The sequence below is a fragment of the Diplodia seriata genome, assembly GCF_021436955.1.
Source record: "Diplodia seriata strain FDS-637 chromosome Unknown scaffold_13, whole genome shotgun sequence".
NCBI classification, from domain to species: domain Eukaryota; kingdom Fungi; phylum Ascomycota; class Dothideomycetes; order Botryosphaeriales; family Botryosphaeriaceae; genus Diplodia; species Diplodia seriata.
Window position 1 is genome coordinate 284469 of NW_027117320.1, and position 13737 is coordinate 298205.

The 13737-nt window shown below is 58.8% G+C and overlaps 4 protein-coding genes across 4 annotated transcripts; all 4 read right to left on the reverse strand.

The window, feature by feature from the left end:
* Positions 1 to 599: 599 nt before the first annotated feature.
* SLS55_010543 (uncharacterized protein) lies at positions 600 to 1946 on the reverse strand (the record flags this gene model as incomplete). Its single annotated transcript, XM_066781924.1, has 1 exon — positions 600 to 1946. The coding sequence occupies one exon, from the start codon at positions 1944 to 1946 to the stop codon at positions 600 to 602; it is 1347 nt and encodes a 448-aa protein (XP_066627736.1).
* Positions 1947 to 5243: 3297 nt separating this feature from the next.
* On the reverse strand, positions 5244 to 7206 carry NDE1_2 (NADH:ubiquinone oxidoreductase; the record flags this gene model as incomplete). Its single annotated transcript, XM_066781925.1, has 5 exons — positions 5244 to 5317; positions 5374 to 6067; positions 6123 to 6400; positions 6450 to 6788; positions 6843 to 7206. 5 exons carry the CDS (start codon positions 7204 to 7206, stop codon positions 5244 to 5246), a joined length of 1749 nt encoding a protein of 582 aa, XP_066627737.1.
* A 1543-nt stretch (positions 7207 to 8749) lies between these two features.
* SLS55_010545 (uncharacterized protein) lies at positions 8750 to 9545 on the reverse strand (the record flags this gene model as incomplete). The annotated part of the gene is made up of 2 exons (XM_066781926.1): positions 8750 to 9040; positions 9327 to 9545. The coding sequence occupies 2 exons, from the start codon at positions 9543 to 9545 to the stop codon at positions 8750 to 8752; spliced, it is 510 nt and encodes a 169-aa protein (XP_066627738.1).
* Positions 9546 to 10345: 800 nt separating this feature from the next.
* SLS55_010546 (uncharacterized protein) lies at positions 10346 to 12322 on the reverse strand (the record flags this gene model as incomplete). Its single annotated transcript, XM_066781927.1, has 2 exons — positions 10346 to 11740; positions 11792 to 12322. The coding sequence occupies 2 exons, from the start codon at positions 12320 to 12322 to the stop codon at positions 10346 to 10348; spliced, it is 1926 nt and encodes a 641-aa protein (XP_066627739.1).
* Positions 12323 to 13737: the final 1415 nt, after the last annotated feature.

The window sequence follows — 13737 nt, forward strand, 5'->3', positions numbered from 1 at the left end:
GGCGAGTCGCCAGACTTTCTCCATGGAAGGGCCGTTGTGATAGGGTCAGGAGCTAAGAATAGAGCGGGGAAGTGCTCCCCCGCGCCTGGGAAATGATGACTGGTCCATCTGCTGACGCAACGTGCGGCCTTTCTGTACACCTGTCAAGTTCTCAGGGGACGCGGAGAGAGGCAAGGAGGCGTGGAAAGCACCAGAAATACGATAATGCAAAGTAATGATATTCAAAGCGTGGAAGAGATCGTCCTCTACCAAGGGCCAGGACCTGCAGTCTGTCTAACGTACCCTTAGCGATCTCGGCAAGGAAAATCCATCCAACGAAAGCCAGAACCCCTTCTAGGGCCGGCGAGGGGAACGCCTGAACTCCCAGTAGACCATAAATCGTGAAAATGCCAGTCGTGTCGTGCTCTCCAATTCGTAGATGTTCGTATGTTGGTTGGTACCAATGCCCGTGGAAGCGACCCAAACGCCAGTAATAATGCCGATGCTGTCTAGAAAAGTCGACACATAGAAATGCGGTGCCGAGAAATGATTCGTTCGTTCGTGCTTTGAGGTGTGGCGCAGGCCAGGGTCGAGATGATGCGATGGACGCGGGCCGTTAGCTAAACCCCGCCATACCGCTCCTCCGCACCGGCTCCCAGCAATCGCTGCTCCTCCGCACTTGGAGAAGACAGCCCGCTGCTGCCTGCACCTCCGTCGACCGAAGGGATCCATCCCCTGAGCCAGCCCGACACTCGACGCCATCTCCATCGCTTGCCGCCATCCTCAGGCACAAGAATGGTGGAGTCGGCAAGCGATCCTTCGCCGTAATACCAGAACTGCGCACCGACGGCGCCGTCCATCAGCAGCACGCCCGCCGCCCCCAGGAAGAACGGCATGGCTCGACCGACCCATTCGGCCTGCTGGCTTCCCTCGGGTCCAGCCCAGCCGCGAGCTCCGTGGGACGGATATGTGCCCCACGCGCACGGGTTCGTGGCGATGGATGACGAGTAAAACAAGTTGCCCATGAAGGCCGCCAGGAAGAGAGTTGGGGACAGACCGGAAGTGGACTTGCGCTTGTAGTTCTTGTACAGCTGCGGCATGCGAGAGCCAAGGTACATGACGGTGCTGATCCAGGACAGCAGACGCCCCGCCACCTGCGTGCCAGTCTCGGTCGCCTCTTGTTGCTGTGCGATGATGGGGAATGCCGGGCTGGGTCCGTTCAGAGGAGAGGCTTGGGCGACAACGGCAAGGAGCATGGAAACGTAGAGGACGGTGCGCGGAGAAGGGTAGGGCGAGCTGGAGCGGCCGAGGCGACGGATGGTGCGGCTGGACGGCGTGGGCGCTGCGTCGTCCTCGTCGGCATCCTCACGCTCCTTGGAAGGCGAAGAAGAATACTGCGGGCTCCGGAAGACGTCCTTGGGTTGCGAATGCGGAACGCGCTTCACGTCGGCGCTGTCGTCGTCGGAGAGGCCCACGCCGTCGATGAATTCAGTCATATCAGCAGCCCCGTCTCCGTGGTGGTGGCTGTGCGAGCCTCTCCTCCACGCGCGCACCAACGGCCGGCCATGGCGCAAGCGCTCGTACCAAAGCCACTGCGCGACCAGACAGCAGTCGACAAAGCAGTAGTAGCACGCGATGATGATCTGCCACAGAGCCTGGTCTGTGAACAGCGAACCCAGCAGGTTGGACAGGTCACCCAGCAGCCATTCGCCGAGGAAGAATATGCTGAGCCCCGAGGTGCTCTTGAGCGTGTAGTTCTTGTAGATCTGCGGGAGCTGGGCAAAGAGCCACGACACGATGCTGAGGGTGCCGAGGAGCGAGGAGATGAAGGCAAGCTTGGTGGGGACGCAGGTGTGGAAGGCGGAGGAGAAGCGGAAGAGGAAGTCGGACTCGGGCTCGCAGTAGGCGGGGAGGGCAGGCTCGAAGACGGTGCGCAGGGCGGACCAGGGCGGGGAGGAGTCTGCCATGGTGGGCGCAGAGCAACGAGGAGAGTGAGGATGGGAGCTGGGACAGCGATATGAGGGCTGACTATATCAGGAACGCGGCGCACTGAGACTGTCTGGCGGATGACGCTTCGGCAGGATGCGCGCGCCCGAGGGCAGCGCCGTATTTTGGTCATGCGAGGGCGCTTCCTGGCATAGAGGTCGCGGCTGATAAGCAGTGCTGCCAGCCAGCGAGGCCGGAGGTGATGCGCGGGGGAGTGAGGCTAGGCGGCGCTCTTATCGCCGCGCAGCGACAGGCTCACGCCTCAGCAACCCACGCGCCCACAGCCTCCACCGCCCGTGTGTGACTCCATCTTTGTTCACCTTCCGCCCTGCCCTGGTGGACCCCGATCTCGGACTGCCCGCCGTACTCGATCGCGTGCGACCGCCATGTTGCTTTTTTGCTGGACGCGACGTGACGGCGGTCCGAATGCGCCAGCCACGCGCAAGGATGCGCTGCCTGGGCTGCTGGCCGACTCTCCCCGTGGACCCTTCCGCCGCTGCGTCAAAGACGTATAAAGGTACTTTGGGACGCGGTGCACGCTGCCGCGGGTACCGCTGGGTCGCATCACGCACATTCCGCGTCCTGCCGCTGTATCTTCCCGCATGCGGAAAGCCGATCCGCCCAGTTCCAGCTCTCCTGCCCTCTACGCCTCCACCAGCCTTCCCGGAGCTCGACACAATAAACGTACCTTCCGTGTCTCGCCGGCCGCACGTGAGCCGGAACCGGTGACAATGCACTTGCCCAATGCGGCATGAGCCCAGTGCAGGTGACTGTTGCAGCCGACAAACGAACCAAACCTCAATCTCGCCGGTCCTGGTGGCGGCATCGTAAACCGAGCTATTTGTCAACAACTGGGACCGTGGCAACGCCGTCCAAAAGGAAACCCGCTTTGCAGAATGTTGCTGAGATTACTTGCTGGCAGTAACATGCTGCCATTCCCGACATCGCCGGAGCCTTGCAGTCATATCGAACGGCGACCCCCACGTTCGCGACTCATACGCCCTTGATGATGCTCCTTTGTCCACTGCGCATACCTTCGGCTCTAAATTGGGCATGGATCGCTCGCTACTGCTAGGGACATTCTACCACCCCACCTCGCAGCGTAAACTGATCTTGTTTCACTGCTTTGTGGCTTTGCTCGTTGCACATGCTGCAGACTAGGGTCTGTGGGGGCCCGCCTGTCGATCTGCGCGGAGAGGTGTGGGTCCCCCCAACGAGGCTGTACCTAGTCATCCAATCGCAGAAACGACAAAACCAATATCCCAGCCATATGTGACACTTATAGAACAGAATGCACGTCAGAATACCTCGCCAGGTAGGTGTGAACCTTTCCCTATCAAAGTGAACTACATGAGTATTATTCGTCTCTCTTCAGTATCAATACAGACATTACCGTTTCCAAGAGAATGAAGACGAATCATATACAGACCCAAGTTTTCTGCTTCACACATCCTCCTCGACTTCGTCCCGAACCCTAACATAATCCTCTTCTTTACCATCCGTATACCGCGGCCTGCAAAACCCCCACAGAACACAAATCAGCAACCCCACTCTGAAAAAAAAAAAAAAAAAACCACACAAGACACCAACCAACCAACAAAACAACGGAGAGGAGGGGAAAGACTCACTCACCTCCACCAATTCCCCACCCCCACCACCGCCGCCGTCCCCACCGCACACGCGCCCAGCAACCTCGCCCACCCAGCATCGCCTCCCGCCGCCTGCCCCTGACCCACCGCCAGCGCCACCAAATCGTACACCAAACATCCCCCAAAAATCCAATCGCTCGCGGCGCCCGCGAGTCCGAAACCGACGGCGGTCAGCGCGCGCACGGCGGGGGCCGGCGACATGTTTCCCGCGAAGTACGCGGCGGACGTGTTGTGCAGCAGGTCGAGCACGCCGATGCCGGCGAAGGTCTTGGCGACGAAGTGGGTGAGGAGGGAGGGGGTGGAGGAGGTGCGGAGGGTGGGGAGGCGCGTGGCGGTGTAGAGGAGTTGCGAGAGCGTGTTGGCGAGGACGAAGAGGTTGGATGTGCGGAGGGCGGAGGCGTTCCAGAAGAACATCCAGGCTACATGGGGAGAGGGAGGGGTGGGTTAGTGTGGTCTCTTCTTCTTCCTTCTTCTTCTCCTTCTTCTTCGTGAACGGACGACGATGGGGCTCATGGATGGGAGGAGCACACAGAGAAAGAGAGAGAGTGTGTGTGAGTGTGTGTGTGTGTGTAGGGAGAAGATTGCTCATAACGAGAGAACCGCAATTGCAAGGATGCCTAACTTCACACACACATACGACAACACCACCAAACGATCCAACCCCTCCCAAAGAAGCAAAAAAGGAGAGAAAAAAAAAAAAGAAGAAAAACCACTCACTCCCAATACACACATTCCCCAACGCGTACACGGGCACGTAATCCACCATCTCCTTCACATCCCTCTCGCTGCCGTCCTTGCGCCACAGCTTCCACAGCCACACCAGCTGCGCAATCTGCTGCGGGAAGAAGAACAGCGCGATGGCGTACGGCTGCGGGCTGAAGAAGGACAGGTTCGCGTCGTGCACGTCCTTCATGTTCGGCCGCGACAGCATCCCGTACTGCTGCGCCGCGAAGTCGAACGCGAACGACGCCGGCGCCACCCACCGCGCCGTGCTGTAAGGGATGCCCATTGTTTTGTTGTTTGTTTTTTTATCGGCTTTCGACGAGGTTATATCGGGACAGGGCGAGATGGTGCTTGGTTCGTCGTCAAGGTGAGATGATGATCTGAATGCCGAACGCGTGGAAATCAGCTGTAGGCACTTCTCTTGTATACTCCATCGATCCCAATTCACTGTGTTGCGCGAGTCTTGACGTAGTCGTTTTGGATTCCTAACCTGGTAATATGACGTAGACGACTTTGAGGTTCGGCGCAACCAGAATGCCGAGTCACGAGATTCTGTCCCGCGCGGCACCTCAGGGTCCGGGGCTACCTCAGCCATTGAATTGGCGTTGGGAAAAAAACAATACAGGTATAAAATGACATTGTACAGAACCAACGATCCAATCTATCTATGAACGATAAGTGCCAACCCGGTAAACGTAGAGGAAGACGTGAAAGAAAAGTGTCACAGCCCGAGCCGACCAGCAACCCATAATAATAGCTAGACCAAACAGGAATGAGTCTTGTCAGTCTTAGGCTGTTCTTTCACCTCTAGCGACATGAGTCTTCATCGGCCAGACCTGTTGGTACATAGGTATGAGACGTGAGTATGAGGGCGAACACGTGGGGGTAAATATATGCACAGGGATTTTACTCCCGAGACACGTCGCGTCCGAAAACCTTAGCCTTGACCCAGTCGACCAGGACAAGAACACGGTTGCGAGCTAGGATACCATATTAGCCAGGTGTTCAAATGAACTTCGAAACTGCGGGAACTTACTGCTGAAGCACATGCTCAGGTACGCGCTCCTCCAGAAAAAGTAGGTAAGGGTACCGCCAGTTGCGAAGTTACCAGTGAGCCAGGTAATGTCGGCAACAGCCTTCTCGCTGCCAATGTACGCGAGAGAACCCTGGTGAGAGTACTCGAACGGACCCATCTGCTTGACACGGCGCAGACGCTTCTGAAGATCCTTGATCTGGCCAAAAATCTCGTCACGAGAATCCTTGGAAGGGGCCTTTTCCTGAGCTTCCGAGAGACCGACAAGCTCGCCCTCAATCTGCTCCGTCTTGGCCATGTTGTTGAACAGACGAGCGAGGAAAGCACCCTCCTGGGCGGCGACCTGGGCAGTAGGAGCATAGTTGGCAACGGCACAGTCACCAACGGCCCAAATGTTCTCAGTGCCCTTAACCACGAGATATTCGTTCACAGCGAGACCACGGCGAGAATCCTTTTGCGCCGGAATCTGCGACATCAAATCCTTGACAACATCGCGGAGAGCATTGCCAGTAGCCCAAACCAGGAGACCGTAGGGGATGCGCTCGAGCTGCTTCTTGCCGTCGGGACCAGTAGACTCAGCCTCGATGTACTTGTCGGTAACCTTCTTGACCATGGTCTTGGTGCGGATGGTAATAGTCTCCTCCTTGAAGGTCCGCTCGGTGTAGTCAATCAGCTGCTTGGAGAACATGGGAAGAACCTGAGCAGTGTGATTAGTCAGGCTGGAGGCTTCTCGGACGGATTCCAGTGCTTACGTTGGGAAGAGCCTCGACGAGAGTAACGTGGAAGTTGTCCTGGATATCGGGAATCCACTTCTTGAGATCACCGTTGAAGAAGTCCTGCAGCTCACCGGCGAATTCAACACCGGTAGGGCCACCACCGACGACAACCATGTGCAGAAGGCGCTTGACCTCCTCGGGGTCCTGGTCCTTGAAGATAGAAGTTTCACAGCAGTCCATGATGCGCTTGCGGATTTTCTGGGCGTCGCCGACTTCCTTCAGGAACAAGCCGTGCTCGCGCACACCTGGAATACCTGCGATCTACGTCAGACAAAGCTCAACTCGGCCCGGCACGCGACATACCGAAAGTAGCGTTCTCAGCACCAACTCCGACAACGAGCATGTCGAAAGGAACCTCAGTCGCGGAAACGTCGCCCTTGATTTCAGACTCATCGTGGATGTAGACAACCCTCTTCTGGTAGTCGATCTTGGTGGCCTCGGCTTCGTAGTATTTGACGGCAGCCTTCTTGTGACGCAGGAAGTTACGGATCGGCTCCATGATGGAGCGGTGTTCGATGGTACCAGTAGTGCATGACGGGAGCAGCGGGGTGAACAGGAAGTAGTTGCGGGGAGAGATGACGACGACGTTGTAGTTTTCCGTATCGAGCTTCTTCAGGAGGGAGACGGAGCCCCAACCAGTACCTGTCGCCAACGGTCAGCACGCGCACTCGGCAGTCTCGCGGCGGGGCAGCGCACCGAGGATGACGAGAGTTTTCTTCTTGGGATCGGGCTGAAGCTGGTCCGGGGGGTTGCGCATGTCGTAGATTCCGTAGCCGGCGTAGCCAATACCAACGATAGCAGAGACATAGGTCGCGCGCCAGAGCCAGCGCAGCATGCGGAAGCCCTTCTTCTTGGGCGCGGCGCTGTCGGTGGAGGCGCAACGGAAGGCATTGCGGAGGGCGGGCTGCGCGCTCAGCGGGGAGGGAGCAGAGGCGCGACGGAACTGGGGAGCAGCCAGCTGAGGGCGCTGGTGGGTCGCGAAAGCACGACGCGCAGTTGCGCGCAGAGCGTGCTGGAAGCCGGCCGGGGCCAATGGCCTCAGGGCGGCAGGAGCTGCCATTGCACGCGTCGAATTGACAGGGCGAGGGATGGTGGTTGAGGAGGGTGCAGTCAGAAGCGGCGGGCCTTTTTTTCAGCAGCGATGACGATTTTGCTAGCAGGGCCCTGCACCGTTAACGGGTCCTCAGCATCCGCGCCGCCCGCTCTCAATAATGATAAGCCCCGCCAACCACGCGCCGCCTACCCACTGGAGAGATCCTGTTTGCACTGCGCCCTCCGGAGCGCCCTTCAGCTCTGCATTGGGGCCACGGACGAATGGTGTTTCGCGGGTCAAAGGACGGCGCTCAGAGCACTGCCAGTGCGGAGTCGGAAATCCGTAGCGCGTTCCGTGACTCGAGGGTCCAGCTGCGGCTCCGCTGCGTGCAGAGCGACGGCTGCTCTTTTTGAATGACAGCACGCATCGGGTCTTCACGGCCCACCGGCTGCGGGCGCGTTCTTTGTTCGGGCGGGTCCGGGGGAACGGCGACAGGGTCCATGGCGACGACAATGACTGCGGGGACCGAGGTTGCGCTCGTGCGCACGAGAAGGAATGGCGAGAGGCCAGCGGGAGGGTTGGGGAGGACTGGCGACGGCGGCGTTGGGCACTTATATGCAAACACCAAACGGATGAGACCTGATATCACACCAGCATGGACCGACGCTCTGGATGCGCTCCGTTTGCGCGGTTTGCCCACGCGGCGGATTTTGTCATTGTTCCGACGCCCGCCTGCATGTCCGCGCCCTTTTCCGAGGTAATGTCTTCCGCCTGCCTCTAACTGAACTCGCTGCGCCGGGAGCCTTTCTAATGCAGCAGGGATTAAAAATCTCTCTCTCTACGTGACGTTGGGGAACGCGAATGCGCGGCAATAAAAGGCAGGGTCCCTCTTCCGACGACACCATCAACGCTACGCTTCCCAACAACTAAGAAAAAATTTGACGGAAAGCCTGCCTCTACAGTTTCTCTCTCGTAAATGTTGCCCCGTACTTGTCTTGCAGCTTCCACGTTAGCCGCCCGCTGTTGACAATCTTCACCAGGCCGTCCTGATACGTGCTAGCGATGTGGATGCCGCTCCCATCCCATATCTTGCTCTCAATCATGCCTCTCCCCCCTGATGCCCTGCTCATCCATGCCTCCTGACAATACCATGTCTTCGCCTCCTTCTCATCTAGCTCTGCCATCGCCAACTCTCTGGCCCCAACGTGAAACACCACCGAATGGCTTAACGATGCCATTGCCGTGTAGTTGTCCCCTACATCGAGATGGTTCGTGATGAGGAATAGCCCGTTGCGGTCACTCGCGTATAGATGCGCGCATGCATGCAAGTTTGCACTCTGGGAGACAGGCGGCATGCTTCCGATGGTGGTATAAAATTGCAGTTGCCGGCGGTCCAGGGGCTTGCGAGATGCGTTGTACGCCTCCATGTCAACCTTCCGCAAGGAAAGTCCCGGGAACGGATCCGTGTAGTCGTCGTTCTGCGCCGACGATTCCCAGTACCTTTGCACCACCCCCCGTCAGCCTTCATCTCCTCGCCGACTACTACTCCATGCCGCCCGGACTGGACTACTCACCAAGGCGAATCGACCCCGGGCGCCTCGGGCCACTCGTCCGGCCGTCTGTTGCCCAGGGCTTCCTTGTACTTCTCCCACAGATCCGTCCGGTCCTGGCAATCTACGCTCCCCGCCGCCTCCTCCTTCTTGAACGAGCACGTGCACGTGAAGCAGACGCCCGTCTTGTTGTGCTCCTGCACCGCCTCGACCGTGCGCGTGCAATACCGGCCGCCATCTCGGACGACTCTTACCCTGTAGATGAACGGGTAGGCCGTATTGCCCGGCAACGTGAAGTATCCAGTGACATTCTGCGGATTGTTAGCACCCGCAGTGCTCGAGACAACAGCGAGGGCCGTGGAAGAAGGGAAGAAAAAAGCAATTAAACGGAGCAGCGCCACCCACGAGACTAGAGCACGCGGATCGAAACGTTGTTGTGGACGAAACAGGAAAGCGGTGCTCGAGGAAAAAGAAATGAACAAGGCCGAGTTAGGGCAGATGAGAGGGGGTAGGCAGGAACAAGGTTTCCGCCGAACGCATTCAAAGCTTCGCGCAATACTGCAGTGGTGGGTGGGAGTGTAATCTCGTCACACGTACATGGACCACGAAGCCGTCCTCCACCGTCTGCGCCGCCGCCCATGCCGCCTGTGCGAACACATGGCCGCCGTACGCGGCCGTCCCGCCGCCTGGAGCGAATGCCTTGGCCACGGATTTGAACGACGACGTCCCGTCCGCGGCCGTCTCTTGCAGCCGAATCAGCTCGGTAAACGGGATGTAGCGGTTGCCGTTGATGGTCGAGTCGTCGTGGTCCTGCATGATGTATGTTGCGTGGATGACAAGGGCCGAGCTAAGCTATGGCTGGAACGGCCAGCTGATGCCGACGACGGATGGTGTGGAGAGCTGAAAGGCGGGAAAAACTGGGTCACACGCTGCGCTGCCAGTCATGAGGATTAAGAGACCCGTGGAGATGTAAGCTTACGAGACACTCTGTTGATCTCCAGCATTTAGTCGTGCACCCTCGCACACCCGCCGACCTCGGTAGCGCATCCGCCAAGCGCTTCAGGCACCGGGCAGCTCTCACGTGGCATGGTCATGTTGAGTTGACCGTCACATTAGCCAATGAGCGTACAAATTGAGCGAGTTCAACATCTGGATTTCCGATTCTCGTTCTGCCGGTCTTCTTTCGACCGGCACCTTCCTTCCTGTGAAGTTATACCTATCTAACCGAATTCAATGCAATCCACCCATCGTCACATCTGCGTCAGCTCATACGGCTGATATCCCAGCAACCCATACTACCGAAATGATCCATAAACCTGAAAACAAGAAGCCTCTACGGGCGAAGCCAGCGGCAAAGTCTGGGTATATTCTGCAAACGCCGTTCCCATGCAACACCCACCATCGACATTAGCGAAAGCTGGAGGCCAGAAATAATTATGGCGCTCCACCATTGCAATGCAATTGCTCGAACGCGAAAATTGAAAGATGTCTGCCCCATGTGTATAGGACATGGGCTTCGTGCAAGCCCATCTAGAACGCCAAAAAAAAAAAAATTGCAAATGTGACCCTGATCAGGATCCATGTTCGTCAAACTTCAGACAGCATCCGAAGCAAATCTATCGTGAGAAGTTCGGCTGAGGGAGAACAGGCCACTGGTTGAACTGGTTGGTCGTGGGCCAGGCATCGTGGTTCATGTAAGGCAAAGGACCAGCCCGGCGCTCGTTCGACGGCCTGCCAAGTGGCTGATACTGCATTTGATCGAAGCCAAGGCGCGGGGGGTGGCTGATCGATGTTGAAGGAGGAGGAACCAACAGTGTATTCACAGTCCTAACTGGCCTGTAAGGCGAGCTGCGTTGAGAGAGATAGAAAGAGGGGGAGAGCCTGTTCTGCTTGGGAGCGCCTGGACCGAATCCAGGGTGCAATGGTGAGTTCGCAGCAGAATCGGTAGGCAGCGGGCTCAGCTGACGCGAGGGCCCCGGAACGGATGGTTGAGACTGCGGAATCGAGAGCGTAGGCGGCAGCGTGGCGGCGGGAGCCGGAGGCATCGACGACGGCTGGGACCATTGCATCGGGGGAGGGTAAACCAGGGAATTCGACCGGGTGTTCGGAGGCGGGAGCTGCGGAACAGACAGGTTGGGGAGAGGCGGCAGCATCGGAGGGACACTCGTTGTGGGCTGCGCAGTCGGTTGAGTCAAGGTGGGCTGTTGAGGAATGCTCGTGTACGCTGGCTGGTTTTCCGTCGGAGCAAAGTTCCTCAACGTCCGTTTCGGTGCCGGTTCCTGCGCCTGATCGTCGTAGCTGCGCTTCCTTGAGCCAGGCCGCAAGTTGAGCTCGGGCAGTGGTCCGATCGGAGAGACAGCCGCGGAGCAGATGTGAGGCAGCAATGTTGGCGTGCTGGAGTACGAGGAGTTATTGTTCGGCGAGAATCCATTGAGGAAAGGAGGTGAGGCCTGCGTCGAATGCGGCGGCGACGGAAGATTTGGAGGCACGCGAAGAGTCGGAGTGGGAGGGCCAAGTGCTCTGGAGGAAGTTTCCAAGGGTGCCCTGGAAGCTCTCTCAAAGAACGTTCCAAACTTGCCAAGAGTGACATGCCACTCGCTCCACTCCTCCGCTGAAGTAAACAAGTTGTACTTCATGTTGCTCAGGAACTCAACCTCCATGATGTGCACTTCCTGAACCGAGATCCCGGAAACATCCGCCCAAGTTTTGTTCGTGTACGTATTGTCGTCCAGAAACTTGTTTCCAAGCATCAATGCCACGGTGAGCAGCCGATACTCGCTGCCGGGCTTTCCCTTCACACCAGGGTTTATTGTCTTGAGCCGGTAGATGAACAGGAGGGCGAGAATCACCACGTTCTGCGTGACCTGTGTAGTAGAAAGGATGGTCGTGACCCACTTCCGGAAACCCGTCGTAGGCTGTGCGTCAGGAACGAGGCTGGTCGGCGGCGGCGATAACGAATCGAGGGCCTGGTGCAGAGTGGATGAGTTTTCGAACCAGAAAAGGCACGTAATCTACCGAGAGTCAGCTTTGGGACAACAAGAGTGAAGACTTCAGGGACTCACCTCAGCGGCAAGCTGGGGCATGCTGGTCTGCGGGGTGTGGATTGACGTGGGAATCTGCAGAGACGCAGCAATGGATTGGTTCGAAGCTCTCCTCGCATTGCGGTAGTCCTCGGAGGTGTGGCCATTGCCGTTATTGCTGTGGCCGCGCATGGAAGGACTCGGCGGGTGGTAGACGGGCTGAGGGCCGCTTTGGTAGGCGGTCCTGTGAGAGGTTGTCATGGCTTTGGGATTCGCTTCCGGAGCTTGGTGGACATGCTGCGGCTTGGTGAAGGCGGCATCGCCAGGTCTTTGAACAGCATAGCTGCTGGCAGGCTGCGGCAAGGCATTGTGGCCTCGCTGCACGCTGGTCATGTTGACGGGAGGGGCGGCAGGGTTGCCAAGTGCGCTTGGCCGTGCCTGCCAACCTTCGCCGGGAGCGTACAGAGAGCGGGAGTCCCGCAGCGGCAGCTGCTCGTGCTGGGGCCTGTTGGTGCGGGCAGGCGGGTAGACAGGAGCAGGCTGCGAGCGGTCCAGAGCGAGGGCGTGAGGCATTGACTGCGGTCTCTGTAGTTGCAGCATGAGGGCGGGCGGCCGAGGGTGGAGGCGAAGACGGTGGATTTAGTGTCGTCACCGGCGGTGTTGGGCTGCCGAGGAAGGAGCTCCAACGGGCTTCACAGCATTGCCAGAATGAGTGAAAGGGAAAATGCTTCGGCGCCCTTTGGTGCTAAGCAAGGAGCGGAGTCGGCGGCTCCCAGATATGCTCGGAAATATGTAGCGCGGTTTCCGCAGTGGCACGCTATGGGTGGGTAGTGGTGATGGGTGGTGAGGGCGAGGCAGGAAGGTGGTTTAGTAGGCAGCAGGAGAACAAGGCGCGAGGTAGGGTGCGGGACGATCAAGACAGGAAGTGAGGATGATGGCGTTTCGCTTTGCGTAGGCTGCGCATCGCCTGGGCGGAGAGGCACCGGTTTTGATAAAACGGCATTATTCAGGACTAGTCAGGCGTCGTGATTGCGGCCGTCTTCGAGCGGAAGGTTCCAGGCATTGGGGGGCACTGGGGAGGAGCAAGCCCCAAGAGGCTGATCCAAATTGATGTGTGGAAGCGGCAGCACGGCGTGGTTGATGTCAGAGCAACCAACGACCAGCGCGGTGGATATGCAGCAGCACAACAAGGATGATTCCGAAAAGAGAGCGTGTCGCGCTGGGCCCGGGGCGACGGACAGGCGCAGGCGTGCCGTGGGCGAGCGCGCGGCACCCACTAGCCTGCGGGCAGGGGTTGGGGCAGGCGCAAAAAGAGCCGGCCGGGCATGTGCGTGCGCGCGTGGTGGATGGAGGATGGGATGCCGGTGTTAGATTGGGGGCGCGCTACTCGAGCGGTTACGGTGCAGCCGCTGCTGAGCGCTGCGCTGCGCCCTAACCGCATCCTCCAGCACCGCCGAAGCAGAGTCAGTGCGGCTTGCCCTTCTGCGGCGAGCCTGATGGCCGCGATGACGGGCGCCCCATCCATGCCCGCGCCCGGTCACGCCTGCGCTCAATCAAACCCAAGCGGATGATTAGGTCATGGGCTGTCTCGCCCGCCAGCGCCCGCCAGCGCCCGCCATTGGCCGGCCGCGGTGGAGCTCGAGGCTGCCAGCAGCAGCGCAGCACGCTCTAAACTCTGCCGGCGATCCAGCCTGCGCAACGGTGACTGCGAGGGCGCGCGTGTGGATGTGTGGATGTGTGCAGTGGCCGCCGGGTGGAGCAGCTGTGCGCGTACCTCCCGGCCAGCTGCCAGCCGCCTGCTCCTGCTGCCTCCGCGCAGCCCCATGCCGTGAAGCGTCTTCTGTCTGAATGCTGCCACACCCGACCCTTGTGCGGTGCGCCGCTCAGCGCTGCGCTCCTTGTTTCGCTCGCTGCGCGCGATACGAACGCGCCGGCGTGTGGCTCGCTGTCTTACCCTAAAGTCATCTATTTCCGCGCCGAAACCTTGC